Below are 12,222 nucleotides of genomic sequence, written 5' to 3' on the forward strand. Positions count from 1 at the left end.
GTTGGGTGTTCCGGCGGCAGCGAGGCCCCTGCGGTCCCCGCACTGGGGTAGGGAGTGAGCGGCAGCCTGCGGCCCCGGCCACGTGCCGGGAGATCCCACATCCTGGGGCCAGGCTCCCGGGATGGGGGGCGAGGGGGCTCGAGTCACTTTACCCTGTTTAGAGAATATGAATTTACACGTAAAAGTAGGGGTTGGGCCCCGTCCTGGCCACCGGGTCCCCCAGCTGTGGAGACAGGATCTCGGAGCTGTACAAAATGGGAGCGGGGAGGGGGCCGGGGCCTGGAGCAGCCGGCGTGGGGCGTCACTGGGCACGCGTTTGGGTGGGAGGCGGTGGGTCAGGAGTCCTGGGGATGTAGAAATCTGTTAAAAACTCTGAGACTGTTTTTTCCTCGAAACAAAACCGCAGTTGGACACTGTTCTTGAACGAAGCGGGTTTGGGGCATCGTCCCCCAGCGGCGGCCTGCGGGCGGTGGGGAGTGCGGAGCTGGCGGGGTGCGTGGGATGGCGGTGCCGGCGTGGACATGGAGGTGGCCGTGGACGCGGCGGGTGGCCGGCATGTCCCCAGCGTGGGCAGTGGGGCCCAGGGAGCGGCGCGGGATGCTGCGTGGCCGCTGGCAGCAGGTGAAGGGCAGGATGGGGAGGGAGTGCCCAGGCTGCCAGCTGCGGGAAGAGGGTCCTGCTGCGGGCGCTCGGCCTTATATCCTCTGTGGGGAGAGCACAGTGCGTCGGGGCGGGGGTCAGGCAGGCCTAGCTCCACCATCGTGCCACCAGCACGTGCCATGTGCGTGCCGGTCCCCATCCCTGCTTGCCCCCCTGTTCCTGCTGCCTCCCTTCCCCATTGCCCCCCCATCCCCACTGCCCCACACAGCCAGGGTCCCCCCATGCCATTCCACGCGACGCCACCCAGCACAGTCACGCACAGAGATGCCGCACGGTCAAGGCTGGGGGGTGGGACAGTGACGCTCAGAACTTACCGCAGTGCCGACAAAATCTGTGGAAACAGAAGAGAGGGCGTCAGGCATGGTGGGGGCTCAGCAGCCCACTCCCACCCTGCCCAGCCTGCCTCGCTTTGCAGGTGGCACATAAGCCCATGGGACCCTCGCCAGGTTGCAGGCTGTCGGAGGGGCCGAGCCCCCGGGGCTATTCCCACCCAGGATCCCCCCAGGGCCGTGGCACGGGGCCCTGGGACCCCCGGCAGCACGGCGCTCACCTTTGCTCTCTGTCTTGAGCTCCTCGTGCAGCAGGTCGTTCTGCCGGTTGCCGAGGACAAAGGCCAGGAAGGAAAGGATGAGGGCGTTGAGGATGCCGATGATGGCCAAGATGTAAGCCCAGCGCACGGAGCAGTCGCCCAGGGAGTACTTCCCTGTCTTCTCCCCGCACATGTCCCGTATGGTCTCTGCATCCCAGCCGTCGGGAAAGATCATGCAGCCCAGCACCAGGCAGAGTGCTACAAGGGGGGGGGAGAGGGAAGCATCAAAGGGGGTACAGGGGTGGCAGCGTCGGGCGCTGAGCCCCCCTGGTCAGTGCCTGAGTGCGGCCTGGGTCTGCCTTGGCCCCGCAACAGCCAGGCAGCACGGCGGGTGACCATGGCTACCCCAAACCTGGCGCACACACAAACGGGGACATCAGGGGCTTGGTTTCTTGCAGCATCAACCACAGGTTCCCCGTGGGCTTTCCTCATCACCACAGGCTCCCTGCGCACGGGCAGGAGCCACAGGCGCGCTGCGGGCAGGGATGCTGCCTGACAAGAGGCTCGTCATCCCCGGGAGCACCTGCGTCCGACCACCTCGCAGCCCGGCAGGCACCACTCCCAGCGGGCTCGCTTGCTCAGCGTGCCTGCATCCCGCGCGTCCCGTGCCAAGCAGGGAGACATCAGGGAGCACCGGGATGAACGGGAAGGGGAATGCTGAAACAAAGCCCACAACTGTCAAGGTAAGGAGGTGATGCTTTTTCTAACTGCATCCAGTACAAAAGCTCCTCACCCTGCATCAGCAGGGAAGGCTAAAAATATTAACCATGTTGTAGAGGAGCTGGGGTGTGCTGTGAGTATTTTTGTCTGGAGTTAGGAAAGAACTGAGAGGCTTGTGCCCACACGAGTGACAAAGTGCCTCCCCGTCCCTTATTGCCGGAGTGACAGCAAACACCCTGCCAGGCACGAGTGCTGCCACAGTGGCAGCCCCAGAAGACATGCTCTGGTCTGGCTGGTGAGCTGTCGGGCTGCGGATGTGCACTTTTAACTGCTCTCGGTAGGGAAGGGAAGGCCCAGGAGCGCAGGGCATCGCGCTGGGACTCGCACGGCCCTCGCATCCCGATGAGCTGTGCTGACTGCTCTCCCCAGCAAAGGGCAGGGACACTGAGGCGAGTCGCCCTCGCAGCCCCGGACACCAGCACGTAATACCCCCTGCCAGCTGCTGCCTGATCTCTGCCGATTTACGACCGCACACAGCCCCAGCACCGCGTGGCTGCAGAGTATGGCGCACGCGCGAGGAGTGCGTGATAAGCCAGCGATAAGCCAGCATCTCCAGCACGTCGTCACCGGGGACTCCCAGCCAAGCACGGCCACGTCTGGGGGAACTCCCTGTCCACTGGGACTGGAACAACCCAAACCCATCCCCTCTGGAAGGAAACATAACATCGGTGCCGATGCTGTGAGCAGCAACCTGGCCTGCCTGCTAACCCAGGCACCTTCGAGCTCAGTGCCATTTAATTCAGCTGAGTTCATGAATTAAAGGCGAGGAGGAGTGGCAGACCTGTGCCGGGGACTCCCCCTGGGAAAGCAGAGATGCCGAGAGGATTTTAGGACCTGCCGCGTTCCCAGCGCAGTGCAGCTGCAAAAAACGCTGCGGTGCTCTGTGGCCATCCCTGGTGAGGGGAGGTTTGCCCCTGCAGCACTGGTCAGGCTGACACAACCCAGCCTGGAAACGGGCATGGCTGTAACGGCTCTGCCAAAATCGGTAAGGAGAAAAGAGGTGAGGCCGGAGGAAAGCATGGTGAGCGGCAAGGCAAGCGCTCCAGCTGCCTGGGCGGGCAGCAGCCCTCAGCGACAGCCCCTTTCAGCCCAGAAGAGAATAGGGCTGTAGGAGAAGGCAAATTTAAGTTAAAAAAAAAAAATAAAAATCAGGTGCCAATTTTACCTGCACCAGCAGGGGCTCAGGCAGACTCCCAGCTTTTGTGCGCAGCCCTCGGTCAGTCCTTTGCAGGAGCAAAACAGCAGCGCCTGGGTCTTTCCCTGGGCTCTGCAAGCATTGGTATTTCTTCTGCATTTCTGAGCATTTATTTGGGCTCCAGGTGGATCCAGCTGCCCAGGTAAAGCAAGAGCTCACCAAGAACTTGTCTTCTCATGAGTGAGGGTCTCCCAGGACACGGCAGGATGGGGCAGTGACGCAGGAGCCAGTGGTTTAATGGCTGGAGGGCTACAGCACTCGTGAAGGACACGAGAGTCAGGGTTTAAGGTGAAAGCAGAGAGCAGCTCAAAAAGGTACGTGAAAAACACACAGTATGTGAGCCACTGGCACAGCGGGTGTCACAACACAGCCGCGGGGGACAGGCAGTGATGGCCACTGCCAGGACCACCCAGGCTGGCTCCAGCACATCCGCCTGCCCTGGTCCCTCCTGTCCCCGTGTGCCCACTCTGTGCTGGCACCAGGGCAGGGCAGACTGTGCCGTGGCCCGTGGAGCAGCTCCAGGAGCTTTGCCTGAGATCTCACAGCCCCTCTTTGCCAGAGAGAATTAAACTACAAATTTACTACCAGGGGCAAAGGAGAGCTCCCGAGTCACCGCATGTATCTGAACACCTCTGCCACCAAAGGCAGGTCCTCTCCCAGCCAAGAGCAGCTCTCCTCTTCCCGTCTGTCCTACGTGTTCCCAGCAGCAAACCGAGTCCTCTGCTCTGTCACAAACAATTCCCTCTTCTGCGTGTCCCCAGGCTGCCTGATGTCCTGGAAACACCTTCCCGTGCCTCGCAGCAAGGAGGGACACTGAAGTGCAGAGCAAGAACAAGGAGGGGATCCCTGCGCGGTGCTGCCCTTTTCAACGAGCCCCTCGCAGCAGGTCTGCTGGGCACGAGGATGGGGCTCTGCCTGCCTGTCCCTCTGCCTGCAGCACCGGTCTGCCAGCACCTGCCTCCAAACACTCCCTGCAGACCTGCAGGAAAACCTTGGGGTTTGTTTTAAACAGTCTATTTCTACACCTTGCAACCACATGAAAAAAACCAAGTGATGAGTCCTGCAAGAGATGCTGTTAAAAAGGAAAAAAATAATCCAAGTCCCATCCATTTTGCTTCTAATTCCTGTTCTTCCGAGGGTGTGGTGCGGGTCCCCACATGCTGGTGGCAACCAAGGACAGTCGGCCGCTTCGTCACAGCCCACAGCTGCCATCCCTCCCCCAGGCCCTGGGCTCCAACTCCCTCTCCCAGAGTTTTCCCAGCTGGAAAGATGTATTTGAGACTGGGCATTTTGGTGATCACAGGGCAGGGTGTACGCAGAAGGAGAAGCTGTGGTTTGCAGGGCTGCCCATGGGATCCTGCTGGGGCTCTGGCCCTGGGGGACTGACATTTCTCGGCTTGGTTTTGCAGCTGGTTCATGGCTTCCCTTGGCAGGGTCCCCTAGAAATTAAATGAGCATCTGGAGGGCTTTTGATATCCTGGCAAAATAAATTAATTGAAGGGAATTCAATGTTATGGCTCAGGCTGCAACACTGGGATGAGATTTGAGCAGAGATGAGGAGGCTCCTCCTGGCAGTATAACATCCCCAGTAGAAGGTGCCTTTAGCTAATCTGGAGTGTTTGAGTAACCCATGTGTCTGCTGAGTGCCATGGTTACCCCAGCACCGCCCCAGTCCCGTGCAGTTGTGGCTGTAGGATTCAAATCTGATTTTTTAATCACTTTTGCTGTCTAGTTTAGTCCGCAGGTTTGGGTGAAGACTGACTTTTACTGCTCTCGCCTGCCATGGGTGGATGGGGCTAAGGACATGCCCTACAGCTGAGAGATGTGGCCTCCCCCCCGATCACAGGCAGGCAGAGCATCGCGCTGCCACAGGACACCTGGGGGACTGAAAACCAGAAAAATGTGGGGGTAACTGGGGGAAAACCCAGCAACTGCTGGGTGCCAAATGGGTTTGGGAACAGCGAGGCGTTTGGTCCCGTGGGCAGCGGCTCGCCCTGCCTCGTGTTCAGCGAGCTGGCTGTCCCCTGCCCTCGTGCACATCACTCTCACCTTCACCGCAGCCGCGACTCTCTGCCAGGGGGTATTTCGGTGACATCCCCTGCCCTCGTGTCTGCCTTGTGCTGAAGGGGAGGAAGCTCTAGGTGCTGTCTCTACCCTCCGTTGTGCCCACGGCTGCTCACCATGATGCTGATGGCACACTGGGGGTCCCCAGTGGGGATCCCCAACACGATGCCCCCAAGCAGGGGCTGTGTGGTGCCTCTGGGGTCTGCTGTGGCTGCTTCTCACTAGGAAATTTCCTGAGAGCTGAGTGCTGGGAGGAAAGGGAAAAAAAGCAGCCCCCCCCCCCCCCCCGCTTCTAAAAATAGAAATCCCTCAAAAATAAATGCAAATTAAAGGCAGTGTGCTCGGGACAGCTAGCACCGGCCATTTACACAGGCAGGAGCTCCCTTACGGCATTTTGCTCCACAGGCTGTTTCTGAGCCAAAAAATCAGCAGGATTCAGAATAGAGTTACGAGTTTATATGAATCAGAACTGACAGTTACTTTATCTGGAACAACAGTTAAGGGATGTAAGCTCCAGGACACGAGCGGCTCCAAAATGCCCGGCTCAGCCCCTCCCCACGGGTCCGCAGGCACGTTAAGCAGCTCCGAGGGGAGGTTTACGCTGCCTCCCAAAGCCTGGGGCTGGCTGCTGTGGGGCACAAGGCGCTGGGCGGACACCAGGTCTGCGCTGCACCACTGCTCCTGTCCCTGCTGCAGAGGGGAAATCTTCAGAAAAGCTTTTCTGGGGGTCAGAAGCTGGTAATTCAGCAAATGTAAAGGTTTTTTTGCAGCAATGTCTTCTTTTTGCTGCAAGGTGGGCAGGTGGAAGCAGTTCACCTGGAAGCTTGGATATTGGCACTATTTCTCCCTTGGGCAGAGAAAGGAGCTCCTAGTATGCTCCTAGCTGGTTTGGAGCAGCACTAGCTGTCTCTCATTTTTCCATTAAGAATTTCAATGAATGACTTTTTATATCCATGAAAACAATTTTTTTGAAACCTCAAACTCTCTCTGAGAGGAGCTGGCTCTCCAGCAAGTGCCAGGCGGGAGGATGAGCCCATCGCAATGTGGCTCAGCAGAGCCACCGCATCGCCGCCGGCACCAGGGAGTGTTTCGCGGCTGTGGTGTTTGCTGGGGCCATACCCTGCTCTCCCTTAAGGCTGCAGCCACGCCGCCATGCCACGCAGCTCAGCCGGCAGGTGGGAACAAGGTTCCTAAAATGGTGCCAAAATGATGCCTCGCAGCTGCGCCACGTGAGGGGTCTCCGTTCAGAAGGTGGGAAACGCAGCCCTGGTGCAGAAGATGAAGCTGCTGATTGAGGCTCTGCCTCTGGTCCCGGTTCACACACTGGTGGGTGAGAAGGGCCCAGCCAGGAGGTGAGTGTAGCTTGGAAGGGGTCTCCCAAAGGAGAAAAGGGCTGAGCTGGATATGTATTATCACGTTCTCCACTGGGAAAGGTGCCTGGACGTGGCATAATTAACTCCGAAGTGCCACAGCCAAAGACAAACCCCAGCCCCATGGCCAATGGCATGGCCCCGGGTGGAAAGGCACCCCACGTGTCGTGCTTGTGCCCGGCCTAAGGGAGATGGAAGGTCTCACCACATCAACCGCTGGACTTGAGCTGTGGGGAAACACCTTCAAATGTGGCCAGAGGAGCGGGCGTAACAGGGAAACGCCTTCAAACGTGGCCAGTGACTTCCTCCGTGCGAGAGGGACCGTGTGCTCAGCTGGCTGCTGCTTTTGTCCCTCGGTAGACTGTAAGTACAAAACCGAAGCCTCCCTGAAAACAGAGCCCTGGCCCCACTGGGAGCGACAGTCCTCACAGGAGGCATGTGGGGGTGGTGCCATGCAGAGGTGGCTGGGATCTCTCGCTCTGCCATTAGTGCCGGACACCAGGACAACTTTGTTCGAAGATTGGAGTTAACTCACAGGGTGGCTGCGTCTTATGTTACAGTGGAGGATTAGGAAATAGGAGGAAACGCTCAGGCTCCTGGGCAGCTTCCTCAGTGCGTCGTGGTGGTGGTGGTGGTGTATTCCTGCGCTCTGGTGTCCAGCAGATGAGTGCTATGAGGTCACTGGAATGGAGGCATCCACAAAATCAGCCCAGCTGCCTTTATCTCGCTCCTGTACCTGCCCTCCATGGAGGGTGGACAAGAGGGATCACCCACACAGCCCGCTTCTCTTCAAGTGAGCATCATCCCATAAGACTTTCTGAAAGAGCTCCTCCACTAATTTTGAAGACTGGGGTGGCATCAGGGTGCTGTCAGTCATACAGATGTTGACGTGTTCATGTTAAAAGCCCATTTCTGGTTTTATAACAGAAGGATTTAGTAAAATCTCCAGTTTTGCGTTACTGGGATTTTGAACAGGGCAGATGGCTACGTTTCTATTTGCGATAAAGCAGAGTCTTTCCTCTTAATTAGATTCAGTTTCCTCCTAGGGGGGCAGTGGCTTTTGAGCTGGAGCTTTCTGTGAAGCTCTAATTAAACCCTCCCTTGATTATCGTCCACTAATTAGACATTGATGATTTAAACTTTTTTTTTTCCTGAAAGAGATACTGAATTCCCGACCCTCCTCCTCTCCCACCTTCCTGCTCTTGATTTTTCTCCTCTGAAGAGCCCGTTTGTACCCTCGCTCAGCAGCCCTGTATTCTGCACCAGCCATCCCATAGAGATGGGATGGACCCACCTCTGTCCCACCTCTCTGCCTTTCACCTTGTTTACCTGGTTTTCACCAGTGAGACCATGAAACTTTGGGCGTTGATGTTGCTCCTGCCATAGTGGTGCAAGTCCTCCTTCAGCTAAATCCTCACCCGGGCAGGATGAACACCTTTTCCTTCTCTGCCCCTCCAAGCCCTCTGCTCTGGCACAAGGCTCTGACCTCCCAGGCAGGTGAATCTCCAAAGCTTGCCATCACGCTGTGCCGGAGACTGCATCGGGCCACATCCCTGCCCTACCCATGGGATTCGGCCCATGGTGTCCTCTCCATGGGTGACAGCAGCTCCTTCTCCATGCGCAAGTAACTCATCCACCTGCGGCTGCCTCTGACATGCCCAGGAAAGTTCAGCCCTGCCCAGCCCTCCTAGAGGAGGCTCCCTCTTGCCAGGACGCACCATGCCACCTCCCCTCTGTGTCCTGGCCCTCCCTGATGGTGACACCAGCCTCTCCTGTGGGACAGCAGCTCTCCTTTGTGCTGCTCCATCTCAGGTCAGGATGGATGGCCGGTCTCTGCAAATGCCACCTTGGACTTTCCCCAACACAGAAAGGCCACGTAGGCACACTGCTTCAGGACAGCTCCGAGCCAAGCCTGGGCGGGCTGGGGCCAGGAGAGCCAGCCCACGGCCGCAGCAAGCCATGCACTTGGGGTTCTCACAAACACAGTTGTGAGCAACATAAGCGCAGCTGCAAGGTGCAAACTGTGAGCAGGAACAAGTATCAGGGCAGGGCGAGGGGTACCCGGAGGTGGCAGCCGCAGGGTGCTGCCCTGGCCACCCAAGCCTGAGCCAGGGCAGGACAGGAGGCACGGAGGAGGAAGCCCAGGGCTGCCTTCAGTGCAGTGCCCTCTGCCACGCAGCTCCCCGTGCAGCAGCAGCACCGGCCACTTGATTAAGCTGCTGACGATCGGTAGGATTTGGGCTCTGAGCTTGCCTTAAACCAGTAAATCTTCGGGACAGGGAAAATTAAAGATGAAGGAATTTCCCGATAAGCCAAGGCAGCTCCAGGTCTGGCTGTGGTCCTGATCTGGGTGAGGAGAGGTCAGACTTTCCAGCCCAAGCCAGCTGCAAGGGAGAGCACCGGGCTAGCTGCAAGCCCCTAGCATGGGGGGGCTGTATCCTCCCACATCAATACCTGGGGCCCTTCTTTCATGGGAGGCTGACTGGGGTCCTTTCATTAGAAATATGGGGGCTCTGGGTCTCTTCACACTTTGTATGCAGTGAGGAGTAACACAATGTCATTCCACATGTGGTAAAACTGGAGAGAAAAAGAAGTGAAGGGTCCTGCTACCAGGGGAAGCTCAGCATCTCTTCTCAGGTCCTTTCACTGAAAAGGACAGACTCTCTGTGAGGACAGCTTGGAAGTCTGTGCACAAGCAGATACTTGGGATCCTTATCAATATACGCATCATGTCCCCTTCTGGGGAGGAGTTTGGGTTATTGTATGGTGTCCCTTTGAGGAATGAATCTATGAGGGTGTTGGCGTAGATCTATGGTGGGGTTTCTTTTGTGGAGGGAGCTAAGGAGGATCTATAGGCAGAGCCACTTTGGGGGAGAATGACTGGGCTTGAGCCTGTCATCATTTCTGAGGAGATATCAAGGTAAATGTATGACATCCCTCTGTGAGAAGCGCTGTACTCGGGGTCTCTTTATGCAGAGAGCTGGGGAAGGTCTGTCCTCACAGCCCTGTGATGCTGGAGGGAGGGAGGGGGCCTGGGCACGACATCTATTTAAGGAGGAACTGGAGGGTCTTTCTGTGCACAGGTGCTTTTAGAGGGCTGGGGGAGTCCATGCATGGGCTCCTGCCAGTTATGGGGTCCCTTGAGGGGCTGGGGGTTCCACTAAAGTAGGTATCCCGTGGGGGCGGGCTTGCTCAGGGATGCCCTTGGGGCTTGGTAGACAGGGAGACCAGTCCCTGATGTGGGGTGCCTCGGGGGGTCCGGGTCCCCAGGGGGCAGGTCCCTAGGGTGTCCTAGGGCATCCTTGCAGCTGGTCCTTGACTCTGGGACAGTCCTTGTTGTAGGGTGTCCCAAAGCTAGTCCCTGACTGGGGTGTACGGGGGTGCCCTGAGGCTGGCCCCTGGTCCAGCGTGTCCCAAGGTGCTCCAGGCTGTCCAGGTGCCCCAGGGCTGGTGCGTGTTCCGGGGTACCCTGAGGTGGGTCCCTGATCCAGCTTTTCCACTGTGTCCCAGGGAACCCTGCAGTTCCCTGGGTTCAGATCTTGCCTGGGGAGCCCCAGGTGCCAGTGCCCAGAACAGGTGCCCATTCCTGGTACTCTGTCAATACCAATACCCGGCCTGGGTGTCCCAGGAGTGCCCTGGGGACAGTTCTTGGCTGGGATGCCCCGTGGCCCTACAGTGTTTGTACCCTGCCGAGCTTCTTTGAGCAACCCCGGTGTTCCCTGCAGCCAACCTCTGCCCAGGGAGCCCTGGGTGCCAGTGCCTAGCACTGGCACCTGTTCCTGGTGCTCTATCAGTACTAGTGCCTGGTCTGGGTGTCCCAGGAAGCCCTGCGGTGTCCTGGAGCCGGTTCCTGGCTGGGATGTCCTATGACCCACAGTATTTGTGCCCAGACAAGCTTTCTTGGGCAACCCTGGTGTTCCTTGTGGCCAGGGGCCCTCATACCAGTGTCTGGAGAGCCCTGGGTGCCAGCACCCCAAGCTGGTGCCTGTTCCTGGTACTCTGTCAGTGCTAGTGCCTAGCCTGGGTGTCCCAGGAAGCCCTGGGGCTGGTTCCTGGAACCATGGCCCCGCAGTGCTTGGACCCAGCCCAGCTTCCTTGAGCAACCTTGATGCCTGCGGCCGGGGGCCCTGGCACCGGTGCCTGAGGGGGCTCCCTGGCTGCCAGCATCCGCTGCCCGCTCTTGGCGCTGCTATCCCGGCGAACCCCACATCCCCCACGCCCGTCACCCACCCCAATACCCGGAGAAGGCCCGTCGGGGGGGGGGGGGGGGGGGGGCCGATGCCCATCGGGGACCGGTGCCGGTGGGTACCTGCCAGCAGCTGCATCCAGGCGCAGATCTTGTAGACGGTGGCGGTGTTGCAGAAGAAGAAGAGGGCGAAGCAGGTGATGCAGCCCAGCGTCAGCACCATGGACAGCAGCACGAAGAAGGCCGCCGCCTGGAAGGCGCCCGAGGGGATGGTGCTGAAGTCGGTGAAGGAGCCGCGGCACGACAGCTCCCGGCCCGCCAGCCCGCTGCCCACGCAGTAGTGGAACAGCCCGAAGTAACCGGGCTTGGGCGTGTTGACGCTGTCGCCCACCCAGTAGGGCTGGATGAAGACCACCACGTTGATGATGGCGAAGCAGATGGTGAAGATGGCCCAGAGCACGCCGATGGCGCGCGAGTTCCGCACGTAGTTGTCATGGTAGAGCTTGGAGGCTTCCTGCGAGGGCAGCATCCTGCCGGCCGCCGCGCTGCCGGGAGGGGACGGGGGGGCGGGGAGGGAGGGGGGGGGGGCCCGAAACGGCGGGGAGCCCGCCTGGGGCTGGGGGGGGGGGGGGGTGGGGGGCGGGGGGTGGGGGGCAGCGGCCTAGGCGCGCCCGCGGGCTGCCGGCCCCTGCGCCACCCGCGCCGCCATCTTGGCTGCCGCCTCTGCGCCCCGCGCGCGCCTCCGCCGCGCGCGCGGGCGCGCGCCCCCCCGCCACTGCGGAGCCGAGCCCGCCGCGCGCGCCTCGCGGGGATCGGGCCGCTTCGGCCGCCTTCGGCTCCGCCCGCCGAGGGCTCGGCTGGGTTCGGCTCGCCTCGCGACGGGCTCGGCGACGCTCGGAGCGAGGTTCGGCGGGGTTCGGCCCGCTCCTCGGCGGCTCGGCTAGGTTCGGAACGCGCTCGGCAGCGTTCGGCTCGGTTCGGGCCGCCTCGGCAAAGTTCGGAGCCGGTCGGTGAGGTGGGGCTGAGGCAGCGGCGGGCCCGCTCCGCTACCCCGGCCCACCGGGGCCACTCCCCGGCCCGCCCCCGCGCGGCGGCGGCTGCTCAGCCCCGCTGTGCTGCACAGGGCAGCCCCGGGCACGGCCCCGGTTAATGCCAGCAGATACACGCGTGGGCGCGTTCGGCCGAAGCGGGCCCGCAAGGAGGGCGTTCATGCTCCCGGCCCCGCCGCGACCCCGGGGGAGACCTGCGGGTGGCGGTGGAGCCCCCCCGAGGCGGGCAGCAGGCCTTCCCGACCCGCCCGGTGGGGGGCCGGAGCAAGTAAGTTACCGCCAGCGTGGGCTGCACAGACACTGGGAGCAGCAGGGCCCGATCCAGCACCTCTCGTGTGCCCTGACGGTGTGTACACGGGTGTGCCAGGTCAGGCGGCACCGGCTGTTGG

The 12,222-nt window shown here is 60.3% G+C and overlaps 1 protein-coding gene across 1 annotated transcript; it reads right to left on the bottom strand.

Annotated features, from left to right (window-relative positions):
- Positions 1–898: 898 nt before the first annotated feature.
- Positions 899–11,869, bottom strand: LHFPL4 (LHFPL tetraspan subfamily member 4). The gene is made up of 3 exons (XM_075762188.1): positions 10,908–11,869; positions 1,211–1,447; positions 899–991 (listed from the first exon to the last, which is right to left on the bottom strand). The coding sequence occupies exons 1-3, from the start codon at positions 11,311–11,313 to the stop codon at positions 936–938; spliced, it is 699 nt and encodes a 232-aa protein (XP_075618303.1). The 5' UTR covers positions 11,314–11,869; the 3' UTR covers positions 899–935.
- Positions 11,870–12,222: the final 353 nt, after the last annotated feature.

The sequence above is a fragment of the Balearica regulorum genome, chromosome 10 (assembly GCF_011004875.1).
Source record: "Balearica regulorum gibbericeps isolate bBalReg1 chromosome 10, bBalReg1.pri, whole genome shotgun sequence".
In the NCBI taxonomy this organism is placed as follows: domain Eukaryota; kingdom Metazoa; phylum Chordata; class Aves; order Gruiformes; family Gruidae; genus Balearica; species Balearica regulorum.

What these genes read in the sequence shown, in the direction of transcription:
- LHFPL4 (XM_075762188.1), bottom strand. Translation starts at nt 11,313, where the DNA reads ATGCTGCCCTCGCAGGAAGCCTCCAAGCTCTACCATGACAACTACGTG. An exon ending in CTGGATGCAGCTGCTGGCAG is followed by an intron (nt 1,448 to 10,907) that starts GTACCCACCGGC and finishes CCCCCCTTGTAG; the next exon opens with CACTCTGCCTGGTGCTGGGC. An exon ending in GCTCAAGACAGAGAGCAAAG is followed by an intron (nt 992 to 1,210) that starts GTGAGCGCCGTG and finishes CTGTTTCCACAG; the next exon opens with ATTTTGTCGGCACTGCGGTA.